At 30.5% G+C, this 14,024-nt stretch overlaps 2 protein-coding genes across 5 annotated transcripts; one reads left to right on the plus strand and one right to left on the minus strand.

Annotated features, from left to right (window-relative positions):
- Window positions 1-1,289: 1,289 nt before the first annotated feature.
- On the plus strand, window positions 1,290-4,239 carry LOC121117351 (3'(2'),5'-bisphosphate nucleotidase 1). 4 transcript variants are annotated; one of them, XM_040711756.2, is made up of 3 exons: window positions 1,450-1,583; window positions 1,697-1,849; window positions 2,977-4,098. In XM_040711756.2, the coding sequence occupies exons 2-3, from the start codon at window positions 1,820-1,822 to the stop codon at window positions 3,991-3,993; spliced, it is 1,047 nt and encodes a 348-aa protein (XP_040567690.1). In that variant the 5' UTR covers window positions 1,450-1,583; window positions 1,697-1,819; the 3' UTR covers window positions 3,994-4,098. The 4 variants fall into 4 exon arrangements, with proteins under 4 accessions (XP_040567693.1, XP_040567690.1, XP_040567691.1 ...); XM_040711757.2 differs by having other exon boundaries at window positions 1,455-1,583; window positions 1,694-1,849; XM_040711759.2 differs by lacking the exon at window positions 1,697-1,849 and having other exon boundaries at window positions 1,290-1,583; window positions 2,977-4,239.
- LOC121117350 (uncharacterized) lies at window positions 4,017-10,369 on the minus strand. Its single transcript, XM_040711755.2, has 2 exons — window positions 9,933-10,369; window positions 4,017-5,794 (listed from the first exon to the last, which is right to left on the minus strand). The coding sequence occupies exons 1-2, from the start codon at window positions 10,186-10,188 to the stop codon at window positions 4,395-4,397; spliced, it is 1,656 nt and encodes a 551-aa protein (XP_040567689.1). The 5' UTR covers window positions 10,189-10,369; the 3' UTR covers window positions 4,017-4,394.
- Window positions 10,370-14,024: the final 3,655 nt, after the last annotated feature.

Here is a 14,024-nt window from a genome sequence, read left to right on the forward strand (position 1 = left end):
TGGTCGTGTCTATTTTACTCACTCCTGGGCTGTTGTTGAGGAGCGACTCCATGAAGAGATGATCACACTTCTTTAAACTCGAGTGTAAGGTCTAGTCATCTGTTTATCATTGTCAAGAGTGAGAAACGAAGGGAATGGAGGACTAAAGACCGACACTCGAACTCTTTGAAGCTTTCCTCCTCTTGGGGGAGAAGGAGCAGGGTGCAGAAATGACCGACTCAACGAACGCAGGGATCCCAAGGGAGAAATGGCTGGACAAGTGATGTCTGGGGCTAAACGATATTGATGAGTAGAGATCTAGTCATCCACATCACAGTCTCTCCTATTAGGAAGGAGTTGGGAACCGGGTTCCGGAAGAAAAATAAACCTCTACTCACTCACATCATTCACCCACGCCGCGTCCACCGTCGTCTTGGATATCAGAGGGGGTTTCATGAATTAACGACTTTCAGAGTAAGCATCTAGTCATGAAATCCAAGGAGGTTTATCAACACACACATTCAACATGGACTAAAATAGCTGACTCCGAAATTCGGATCCTTCCCCGAAATGGAAATAAACGTTACAAAAAATGGAGGGAAAAACTTCTTCCTTTCCCCTCTTTACCCGCCGCCCTCGTCACCAAATAACTGCAGGACGAATAATGTGCCTCACACACACACGCACAATAAAGAAAAGAAAAAAAATGAAATTCCTCTTTTTTTCCCTTGAACTACAACGGTTTACCTACACGTCTGATTCGAACTCTTAATGTTTATGTAAACTTATTTAGAGACAAAAAAATCTAAAGAAAAATGAATTCATGCAAAAGAGTACACTTATCTGTAAATGTACATCATCACTGTCCATTTTTAGTTATTGATCCTTTTTTGTGTGAATAATAAATGTTTATCAAATTAGTTTTCCGTTGTATTACTTGGTTTACAACTATAAAATGAGGAAAAGGCAGACATGGCGGTGAGTAAGTAAAATAGGGCAGGAAGCATTTTTATTTTTATAGGGCCATATGTTGTTTTTATTGTTGTAAATGTTATAAAAACGGCACTTCTTTATGTTTATCGCATAGGTGGTAGAGCGGGTGATCGTAATTCCTATACACATACATTTACTTACAATCTGTAGAAAAGAACAGTGTAGCTAGCTGCAAAGGATCTTTTTCCCTCCTCCTCTTCTTTTTAATACAACTGTTGCTACTTTGTTTTCATAGGCAACAAGTTGTTGGGCGAAATTCTGGCTATTTCCGCCTAGAATCCCTAATATATCTATTATCTACTTTAAATAATTGAAGTATTATTGCATTTTCGTTTATTATATTTTATGGCTCAATGATCTATGTTTAAGAGGTGTAATTCTATATATTTTATTAGAAATATGGGAGACAATAACCGGGACTCAATGATAAATTATAATGTAACAGTCATTTCTCGTGTTTTTAAATTGGTAACAATGATGAACGACATAAACATACAATGACGAGAGAGCTGAGCTAGAAATGCAATGTTCCCTTGTTGTATTACATACATAATTGCCATAAGCTATAAACCGCTATTTTGCAAACATTTGATCTAGTCTACTATGAAGAGGTAAGTATCATTGTTTTAGAAGATTCGAGTTTTTAAATGACTCGAATGGCTAACGTCTAATAATATCGTTTTCTTTGGATCTAACACGACATTACTCCTTTTCTTTGAAGCAGGGCTTCAGTTCTCTCATAATGATGCCATTTATCGTTGAAAAAGAAAAATGTTCCTATCTCGTTGAATAATATTTACTAATTGCAATATTATCCTAGTGACGACTTGACAGTGTATTATTCATTATGTATAACAAATTTGAAATTGTTATAAAGGTATACATAATATCACATAATATGGAATATTCTTATTAAAGGAATTCAGTTGGTAGAACATACTTTTAATGCCTAATCTTGGAGACTTGACTCTTAATGAATATTGTTCAATTTTTAACTTCTTCGTGCTATTACATCTCTTATCATCTAAGCCTATGATCCTTAAATATTGTATTCCTTTTTTGGAGGGGAAGAATTGATGCACAATGGCTTAATTAGGATATTTTATTTATAAATTTTAATTCAAATTACGTATTTCATACTTCTATTGACAAACGTATAGTGTGGAATATGGAATATGAACATTAATTGATGGTGAACCCGTGACTTATTGAAGTGATATATCTTCCAATGAAGTTGAAATTGGTATTATAATTGGTATTTGATATTATAATACAGTATGAAAAAATGTAGAGCAAGAACCCTCAGAATAGCCATCCGACATTAACTCAACTTTCCCTATAACACAAACAAAATGTGACATTAATTTCTTTTTATATATATCACATGACTTATTAGGTTTACTCAGGCTCCATCCTTATAATTCATTTTTAAAATTATGATTACTAACAATTAACAAATTAATACCTATTTATTCTGCGGACTGCATTCCATTAATTTTTAATTGGTATTATAAATTAACAATTGATTCATTTGCATAAAAGTGCTACTGGAAACGTTAAACTTTTTATGACTTAAAAATGCATGCAAGTGTTTTTTTGATCTGCTCAATAAATTTGACATTTTATTTTTGAATCAAATATATAATATTGAATATATTTTAAATCCATTAAGTATCACGTCAAATGTAATTGTGTTTAGCTTTCCTGCTTAGGATATGGCTCAATTATTTTTGGAGAATTCATGTTTTAATTAAGTGAAACAATTATATAAATATATACCTAATTATATTTTGTTTTTGTACCCTTGTCCAAAATCTGAAATGATCTATCATCATGATGCATTTAACATATTTTAGATTTTTCTTTTTGGGAAGGGGTTTTGTGATTATTTAGCTGTTCATTGTTCCGTTTAAATATTATAAGTTGTGTGATCGTTGCTTAATTAAAGTTATATAATGTTACGAACCCATTATCTAATTTTTTACCTCTTTTCATTTATTCCAGTTTCAGTCAAGTTGCTTGATGATACATTTGTTCAGTAGTATATTTTTAAGAGTATCTATCCCAACGAAGAATTGCATCTCCAAAATGAGCTCAAGTATTTTGAGTGATGTACTAAGTTTCTCTGTAGCTGCCGCTGAGAAGGGCGGAGAAATTGTACGACAAGTATTGTCAACTGGGAAATTGGGCGTTCTAGAGAAAACGGGTATCAATGATTTGCAAACTCTTGCTGATAGAAGAGTTTCTGATGTTTTACAAATGTCTTTTTGCAAAAGTTTTCCTGGTCTAAGAGTTATTAGTGAAGAGGGAAATCATTATTTCGATGAAGCCGGCTCTAAAAAATTTATAGTTTCGTCATCAAAATCACAAAATCCCTACTGTGTACCAGAAGAGCTTCAAAATGTTAGTTTGGAAGATATCACGGTGTGGATCGACCCTTTAGATGGAACAAAGGAGTTTGCAGATGGATTTTTAGAGAGAGTCACGGTTCTAATTGGAATTGCTGTTCAGGGTAAGGCTATAGCTGGTGTAGTTCACCAACCTTACTATAAACGAGATGGAAATATGGGAAGAACTCTTTATGGAGCTATTGGTGGAAAAGTGGAAATCAATTTTGTAAAGCAATCTCCTTCTAAAGATGGGAAAATCATCGTTACAACTCGTAGTCATTCAACAAAAATAGTTGATGAGGTAATAAACACTCTCAACCCTTCTGAAGTTCTTAGGGTTGGTGGTGCGGGATATAAAGTGCTTATGTTGCTGGATGGTCAGGCGGATGCTTATGTATTTCCAACGCCTGGATGTAAAAAGTGGGATACATGCGCCCCTGAAGCCATTTTACACGCATTAGGAGGCCGTTTAACTGATATATGGGGAAACAATTATCTGTATAATTTTGATGTTCAACACATTAACGAATGGGGAGTCATTGCTTCAGCAAATGCCAACGATCATCAATCACTGATAGAGCAGATTCCTGAAGATTTGAAGAAGCAGGTCAGAGACTGTTATAAAAAATAAGAATTTAACACTCTTGGATCTTGTTTTATATTTTTTTTATTATCAAATTTATAAATTATATTTGCTATAATTTGAAATATATAAAAAATTTTGACTTTTCACAAAGCACATTTGTTTATTCTGATTCTAGTTTAAACTATATAAGAAATTATTTTTGTGATTAGCGAATGATTACTTTTAATAAAATAATATAAGCTCGTGTTGTACACTTTAAAAGAAATATATGAATGAATCGTTAATTAACTATTTCATTAGTAATAATTGTATATAGATTCAAATAAGAGGGTTTAACATATGGAAAAAATATATAAAATTATTTTAAGAAAAATAGAAATAGAAGTTCATTGCAATTAGGTGCCCATAATTAGGATGAGCCAAAGATGGATTTGTTTTCCAAAGATCTATCTGATTTTGATGGAGTCATGATCGACCACTATGTGATGAGATTCACAATGCTTGATAAGAAAACTATTTTTGAAGAATTTTGCTGGACAAAAGCCACATGAATATTGGGGCTTCAACGCTTTCCGCATCGTGGATCTATGCTTGTTCTTTAAGTGTGTTAGAAGGAAGGCATTTTCAACGAAGGAAGCCTCACATAGATTACATTTAAAAAGTTTTCTTTTGGGAATGAAACTTTGTCTAAAGGAATAATTGCTCTCTTCCTCTTCTGACTTTCCAGGCTCCTCTTCAACCTCATCTTCTTCTTCGTCGTCATCCGTAAATACACAGAAAGGATCAGGCTGTGGAACTTTTTTGTAAGTTGATTCGTCATCTGTGAATATTTTTCTACGTATAGATGAACGAACGTAACTCTGTTTCGTTTTTGGAGCAAAAGGAGTGTTTCCATAGTTATTGGTCTTCGAATTTTTCTGATCAAAGGTTGTATTTCTCAACAAATCAATTAGTTCGGCTGATTTTCGCTTTTCATTGTTCTTATCAATTCTTTTTACCTTTTTTCGAAGCGTCAAGAATGAGTTGGATTCGTCCACTTTTTGATCCCAACGGTTTTGACTAATAGCATTATTATTACCCGTGGGATAGACAATCTTACCACTATCTATTTCATAGTAGTGATGGTTTTCATCTCTAAATCTATCAAGATAGTCTTCTCCCCTCTTTGGAGGAGTTATGAAACATGGAGATTCGTAGATATTTTCAGCAGGAGGTCTGGCCTCGTTGTATATCTGATCTCTAATAACTCCTTCCAAATCCTTAGTATGCTTCTGCTCTAAATGTATCATAAAAAGTCTCAAATGCCTATGGAGAAATTTTTGATCGCAAAATCTACAATTAAGGTCTGAATTTGGAGAAGAGTTGACGATTTTTGTAACAAAATCCGGGTGATCAACTACCAGATGCCTAACGACAAGGCCTTCTTTGAGAAATTGAGCACGACATACAGGACACAGACGAGGAATGAATTCTCCATCATCGAGTCTATCACCATCTTTTAAAAGTTTCAGATCCTCATAGTGAACAGAGAGTAAATGGCATTCTAGTCCAAACACATATCCAAAAGGTTGAGCACATAGAGGACAGTATAATCTTCGATTCTCTTCTTCTTTCCTTACTATAGGAGGGGATGGTAATCGTCGAGCATAGAGGACGTTAGTAACGGCATTTCCCTTTGGTAAAAGACGATGGTGAATCATGTCGTTAATGCGAGAGTCGTCATTATCGTTATCGGATGCTCTACGGCGTTTGATTTGAACAGGAGCAGGTGGGGTCTTGACAGGTGATGAAGGTCCTTCATTAAAGGATTTGACTAGTGGAGGGGCAGCAGGAGCTCGCGAATCCACTGAAATATAAAAAAAGATGCATATTTACTTATCATTTTGATAATATAATTATGATTATTTGCCCTTATTAATTACATATGGAGAATAATGTATATTACATAGGTATATCCTTTTTGAAATGTAGCAAGGTATATATAATACGTATGTTTATAGAAGAATAATATGATTATAGCCTCAAGATACATTCCCATTGACTATAGTACATGGTACCCTTCCTTACCTATATACTTTGACCTTGCTTATTTTTATTTAAGTATACATACGAGTACATAGGTACATAATATAAACTCAATTTTAATTCACTTTGATAAGCCTTCTTTTTAAATATTTGTACTTTTATTATTATTACTCTTAGATAAATTCCAAACAATTTTCTTACTAATTATGCCTATAGAATGTAGGTATATTTATGTACACAATGAATATATTATTATAAAAATTCTTAGTATAGGTTTTTTTATATAGCAAATAACTCTTTCTGAATGCATAGCATTGCTAAGTCATTTTTACTACTCCAAAAGTGAATTTATGTACATGGATTGGTAGGGATAACATCAGATGCTATTAATTGTATATATAATATAATGTTCTCTATATTAATTAAACTGTGTGTGTATGGATGAATGTATCACAATTTTATTCTTCGGGGGTAAAAAGGCAAACCGATCAACCAGAAATTCGGCAAGTGAATACTTGGGTAAATTAGTCAAATAAAGTTTGCAATAAACACTTTAAACATTATTGTATAATGTCTTTTTTTTCTTTTTTCTACTGAATGAACCAAAACATTTATTAAATTAAGAATGAAAGTGTTGTTGTTGGAGATAATCACACAATGTTCATTGTCAAGAAGATAAAATTTTCGGTAGAGTTCTACTTGTCTACCCATTGAATGATACATGTTTTATGTAGTAATAAATGAACATGTGTTGAGTAAAATTTGATTTGTTCGAATAGGGTTGAGACATAACTGCATCAAGAGTGGATATTTCTTTTTATAACAAACCTCTCTTTGTACTAGATACCAATAACCTCAATATCTTAAACTGAAAAGTCAATTTTTTTTTGCTTAAAAAAAAGCTGTAAAGATTTCACATTTCAAACTTTTGTTTCTGTCAATATTTAATTTAATGCTCATTATGTCTCCAAAATGGACTACACCACTTAATTACAGGGACAGTACAACATGAAAGAGAAAATTACTATTAGCAGCCAAAAATAATTAAATTAAAAAATTATAATTATTGGCCTCCCACTTTCAAAAATGGTGCACAGAGACTGAATTAATAATAATTGAATTGACCAAATATAAACAAAGTGAATTATATTGAGTCGTGTGAAATCATTTAAAAAAAAAATACATTTCTTCTAGTTCTATGCAATATGCCCCCCACTTATCATCTTACTTAGTTATATCTGTTCCCAAAATCAATAAATATACATCTTATAATGGAAAGTAAATCTTGAGCGATTTCAAGGTTTCTTTTAGTGCAAATCAAATTAAAAACCCCTATCAGAAAAAAAAAAACGATTTAAGTAAACTGGCCACCGTGGTTAATGCATCAGATCCGGTCTAATTTATGTTTTTATGACAAGACGAATTATATAAATGACAAAAAATATAGATATTTTTAATAATAATAAAAAACAGGATTTTTTTTTACAGATATATAATTGGAATTTTTTTTGTTATGGTGAAAGTTTTAATTTTTAATTTTTTTAACCCCAAAAATATTATTTTATTATATGGGTATACTTGGGCATGAGTGTGTATGATAAATGGATATTCAAAGTTTATATAGTAACATACGTAAGTTATATGACTAACACTTCTTAAAAATTTAAAGAAGATCACGTTGTGACCTTTATTGTATCTTGCAGCCTCTCATTCATAAAAAAAATTAGCCAATTATCGGACAATTCTTCCCAACTATGAAATTAGTATTAAATCATTTTGGGAATGGTTCACACCCAAATAGGGGCCACTTTGAATTCAAACAATTATCAATCTAACCCTGATTAAAAGAAAAGAAGCAGAGACATCGACAACTGACAAAAAAAAAAAAAATAGTGAGGTAACGCCATAAAACATATGAGCATAAACTATTACGAGCTTATAGGATAGGTTGCATGATTTAAAAATCACGCAACCTTTCATTATATTTAAAAAATATATATTTCCTTGTAGACACTTTAATGTAGATGATGAATGATTAACTACAATCAATGCTACAATTTAATGGCAAATAAACAAAGTAAAACCATCTAAATAACCCTCAGCACACCTCAACTCATTATTAAAAATCTTAAATAGTAAGGGGAAAAAAATAATTTTTTTGGTAGTGTTTTTTTTCCCAACTATGATATGAAGTGACTTTGAATCTACTTAATATTCTCCAAACAAACCTTTTTGATAAATAATTTGGTTCACTCGTAATCCTATGACTTTTTTTACTAACAAATGTTTATTATATATTTTAAAGGTCCTTTTTGTGTCTCTTTTCGGGGACTGTATCGATATTTAGTTTAGTAATGCCCTTTTTTGTACATAATTTTCGATCTATTAAAAGAAAATGTATGTTTTATAAAAATATTGAATATTAAGTATTTCGCAAATTCACTATTATACACAGTTATTAAATAATTATAATATTTAATATTATATAACAAGAAAAAACTAAATTTTAGAAACGGAGTCAAAAGGAAAATTGTAATTTTATAAAACCCGTTATTGATAAGATCTTTAAATAAACGTATGATATATTATATAAATAGTATTTCCTTCACCGTTTAAGACAACAATATTTTATTTGCTCTGCATATTTATTTAATTTGTTAATAATTATTTCTATTATTACCCTGACCCTCCCTTTCCTTAAAAATTATTAGATGTTTCTGGAAGGGATTTGCAAAAAAAAAAGATTTTTTTTTTTTTTTTTGAAAAAACATGATTTCCAATTCAATTAATCATTGATTAAAATCTGCTTTATACATTAAAAAAATTCGCAAGGAATCGAGTTTTGTCCTTTTTTAGGTGGATCACCTTCGTCCATTTTCTTATATGTCTTGTTTTTAAATTGAAGGGGGAGAAGAAAGTAGTGTGGCTCATAGAATTAAGAAAAACGGTCCATATCAAATACAATTTTATTACTAATAATTACTTAGGGGTTTTTCGTCAAGACTAACCCTACGTGGGAAATTATTTGTGTGGACATAAATGTAACTAATTAAATGTTTTTTTTTTTTGTTAACTAAGTCCACCCTACGATAATAAAAGATAAAAATAACATGAGCTTTCAATTTAAAAAATAAATATCCAATTTTATTTATAAAATAAAAGTAAAAATTGATAAATTTTTATTAAAGAAAAAGACACTTTATTTATTACATAAAAGATTTATCTGCAGTTTCAAGGAGATGTAGGAACTTAAACTTGATTTGATCTTATAATCAACGACTTGCGACTTAATTTGGGTTAAATACAAATAGATATTAGAGCTCACGCTGGACTCGATTAAAATATTCAAAAACCTATACTTGTGAACTTTTTAAGTTGCATTTTAATCATGAGGCATGTATTTGTTACCTAATATATTCTTACTTATTTCATGTATTTATACGTCAATAACCATTTTTGGCATCAACATTTATCTTTGTGATATAAATATTAAAGGAACTTTTACAAAAAAAAAAAAAAAAGAAGCTTGTTTTTATAGTTTATTGTATTATAATTGGAAATACGGTCAGAGCGTGTGGAAGTTAAAACTCGTTTTAGATTGATATTTATATTACTACAACAAATGGAGGAGGGATTCGAAATATGAATTTGATTCCTATAATCCTCGTGAAATAATAATTGTATAATTTTGAAATTACCAATTACTGCCGAAAAACCAGTCTTCCAATAATTATCTATTATAAGTATTTGTATATGTCAAATTAAATATATGGAATTTTAAGTGATTAAACCAATTGAAACTGTGATTCCTTTCATGAAAGGATTTAAGACTCCACAAGAAATTGTCAAATAATTATTTTTCAATCAACTACTACTCCATATGAAGAAACACATAATAAATGATAAATCTAAAAAACTGCATTCATAGGAAGATAATCAAACAAAAAAAAACAACTTACATGGCTTGTTTTTGGGCTTATACCCTGGTAGATTAAGGATTTCCTCAGTTGTGACAACTGGCATGTCCAAAGACCAGGGATGTCTGGTACGCGACTTATTTTCTAGTTGCTCTAGTACCCAAATATCCCTTTCAACAGAATTAATCAATTCGGATAAATTCATATAAGGAGAGTCTTCATCCTCAAGACTAGAGTCCTCTCTTAAAGGAGGCTTATTCTTTCGAGGTGCCGCCACAGGTGCAGATATCCAACTCATAATGTACAGAAAATTATAAAACAAAAAACTGAGCTTAAACTTGTTGTGCTTCACCCACACGACATGAACTCACTAATGTCACAGTTGGTACTGTTGGAAAATAGTTTTTATTTTTTTGGTTGAGGAATTAGTAGATAGAAGGAGGAAGAAAAAAAAATAAGAGGTGGTGACTACGCGCACGCGGACAATGTTTGCGCGCGTCTTGAAAGAATATGTATGTATGTATTGAAAAGAATGAAATAGCCATTTATAGACTAGAAGAAGATGCTAATCACTTAAGTAAAGAATAAATAAATAAAAGTCATTAATTATTGTTTGTAGAGTAAATTAATTTGACAGTTACGATGTGCTCATTTCCATATATTAAAATGTATACTCTACAGTAATCACACACAGACGTATACATTCCCATATGAACTACACAAAAAAACAAAAAAAAAAAGAATACTCACAATTTAATTTGAAGAAATTATTTTTGTTCATTTCTCCCTTTAGCTATCAAAGTTTATCATTGAAAAAATTAGAATAATTCTATCAAAAAAAAAAAAAAAAAAAAAATTGAAAAGCAAAAAACCTTCTCTAAGAATAAAAATATTTATTGGTATATCTATTCATGGTAACGCATTCAACTTTTCCCATCCAGATCTTAATAAATTGAAATTCACAATTTTTCATAATATTTAAGGATCTAATAATTACTAAATGCATTTTAGGGTCTATTAACAGATATAAGAATTATATCTGTTATTATAATTTGAGCAAAAGTATTATAATATTACTATATCTCTTGAAAAACTGTATCAAATGTATACTATCACTCTTTAAAACTTTATTATATCTATTGACGTTGGGAATCTTTGAAGAAAATACCGTTATACAGGGTTAAAAAAAATGCAGATCCACAACCAAGGTATCTATTTATAGTATGAGTGGTCCAATTTTATAAATTTTCTTTCAGCCATTTAGGGAGATAGTACTTTTTCTTAAATTTACAATTTTATAAATAAAAAAATATCTTTTTTAGTTGACATACTATAAAAGTATGTGAAATTAGATGTGGTCGGTTGTAGAACTAGAGATAGACCTCAAGGATGCCTTACAATATCTAAACACTCAACAAGAAGATTAAAAGCTGCTGGGGATAATTTTAGAAGCCTCCAAGGTCAGATACGTCTGCAGAAAAGTCAAAAATTGATTGGAAAGAATTATCTTCTCAGAGGGCAACCACTTCATCCAAAAAGAAAAAAAAAGGAAGCAGAAGATGTAAAAAGTTTGACAATATATTAAATTTTTAATAATTTTCGAAAATGAAAAAATCTATTCTTTCCTGTGAATGTAGGACTACTCATACTAATGCTAGAAGTGCTACAAATGCTCATACCAATGCTACAATGGATCCACATATTTGGCGGACCCTGTAATAGGACTTCATGACACCGACCGTGAAAATGTAAATATTTGAAACAAATCCTATTAATATTTGCAATGTATATATTATTCAAAATGCTTTTCTAGTTTGCGTTATGTGGTATTAAACTAATTGCTTGAAATTTGTAAGTGACGGGCTTTTAAAGGATTATAAAAAATCATTCTACAAACACGTAAATACGAGCATTATCTCACTAAAAATTGCAAAGGGTCACTATAGCAAATAAAACATCAGTTCAGATATGAGTTTTACTTGAATGGCTGTAACTCCATAAGAAAAACAAATACTATTTAAAAGGGAATGAGAAGGGAAAAGTTGTTCACTAAGAGTTATTCATATATGGATTGCAATTAGTTCAATAGCATATGAGGAAAATGATAGAAGATAACATTGACACAATCTGGGCAGACTACCTATGATTTGTACATTTTTTTTATCCAGTATGAAAGTAATTCTACACACGGTACTGAATAGCCTATTTTGGTATAAGAAGAAAATGCCGACATTCAGAGTTTTCAAGTCAAATGTAAATGTCTAAAGAAAAAAAAAATATATTTTCACAGATAAATCTTGCAACAATTAATTATCTAATACTTTCAAACACAAATCTATCTAAGAAACTATTTAGATATCTGCAAAAAGCTGGAAAATTATAAATGTAGCATTACAGGCATTTTGACTGCTGTAATTAAAAAAATAAAATAAAAAAAAAAATAGACATTACATTGATAATTTTTTAAATGTCTATCAACTTCACATATGATACTCATAATAAGAGACATTTACACCTGGACATATTTAGTTTGTTTGGGTCCGTCGGTCAGGTGATGATCACATCTGGAATAGCTAATCTTAGAGTTTTACAGATGGATTTTCAATTCTTCAAAGATAAACATGATTCCCTAAAATTATAATCAGATTACGATAAATTGTTTTGAATACGCTGTATCCGTCTCCAATATGTTTAACAAGTAATGTATTTGTTTAGTAGCAACATTATTTGCTTAAGTTACTACAGAGTGACCAACCCATGTCATTTATGCTCTGTAGTGAGAAAAGAAAATAACTTTTAGAAAGTTTTGCTTGAATATTTGGGACTACGATTTGAAAAAAATAATTAAAAAAATAGATGTATCAGAGGAACTCTGATACATCTACACTGATTTATTTCCGTAACATTGTTTATTTCCACTAAATTCAAGTCAATTTACCTTGAAGTAGCAAGAACATTTTGGATTACGATCATTTCTTTGACGCGAAAGTAGCTCTAATAATTACCATATCTTTTTAATTTTTCTAATGATAACTTTAAATAAAGTTGATTTTCAATAAAATATTAAATTGTACAGTTTTGGAAGTTCATGTTGGATATGTATTAGTACGAAAGAAGCCCCCTTTATTTAAAAAAACTTCAGAATATTCATAAAATATGTATTAGATCTCTATGGATGTGAAATAAATTAGTAAATTGTAGTTTTTGAAAAAAAAAAAAAAAAAAATATTACGATTTATGGGTCACTTTTCCCTCCATTTTACAATAGGGCGTTCAATTAAGAAACTAACGCCTTCCTGTTGTTTACATCTCAGTAATAAGATAATAAAATAGTCTCAAAATTTCTATTGACATATTGGCTATGCTTTTACTACTGAGAAAAATATCAAATTAGAACAAATATTTAGTTTAGGACTTACGTAATGTAGTCTATACTTCTAGGATATTTCCCCACTGATAATTTTCTAATAAAAATTTCGCCTTTGATAATTTTCCCTGTCGTTGATTTTGCTGCTTAACATACTCGCCTCCATTTTATGTTGCTATATTATAGTTTGGAACTTTAACTTTAATTTTTACTGTTGAAATATTCCTTTCTTTCTATCAATGGAATTTATATAAATTATTCAAGCCTCAACTAAGATCATCATTCTGAGTAAGATGCCATTAATCAATTAGTCATTTCGAAATATACTTATGATCTTAGATCCAATACTCCTTGTCCTTATAATTACGATTCCTTCCTTATTTTCTCACTATTTCACTTGTTTCTTCATAATCGAAATGCTTATAATATTTTGCTTATACAATATGAATGGATGAACCAAAATTTCTAAAAATAATCACCAAATCTTCCTATTTTAATGAGAAAATTAGCACTAATTAACAGTCCACGTTTTGCTGACCAATCCTTTATGTAATATAAAAGTGGCGAATACTCATACAGCAAAATCTCCACAAGGCGAAAGTCCATGGGTAAAATTTTTCGTGTCAACATTACTGGTCACAGTATTGTATGTTTAAGTATTAAAGTTTTCACTACAATAATATTTTTGTACTGGTTTGGTATCAAAATTGGTATTAATAATGACCCTGCAACTACCGGTTTAAATATCAATTCTGTATCGTGAAATT

Source organism: Lepeophtheirus salmonis, chromosome 5, assembly GCF_016086655.4.
Source record: "Lepeophtheirus salmonis chromosome 5, UVic_Lsal_1.4, whole genome shotgun sequence".
NCBI classification, from domain to species: domain Eukaryota; kingdom Metazoa; phylum Arthropoda; class Copepoda; order Siphonostomatoida; family Caligidae; genus Lepeophtheirus; species Lepeophtheirus salmonis.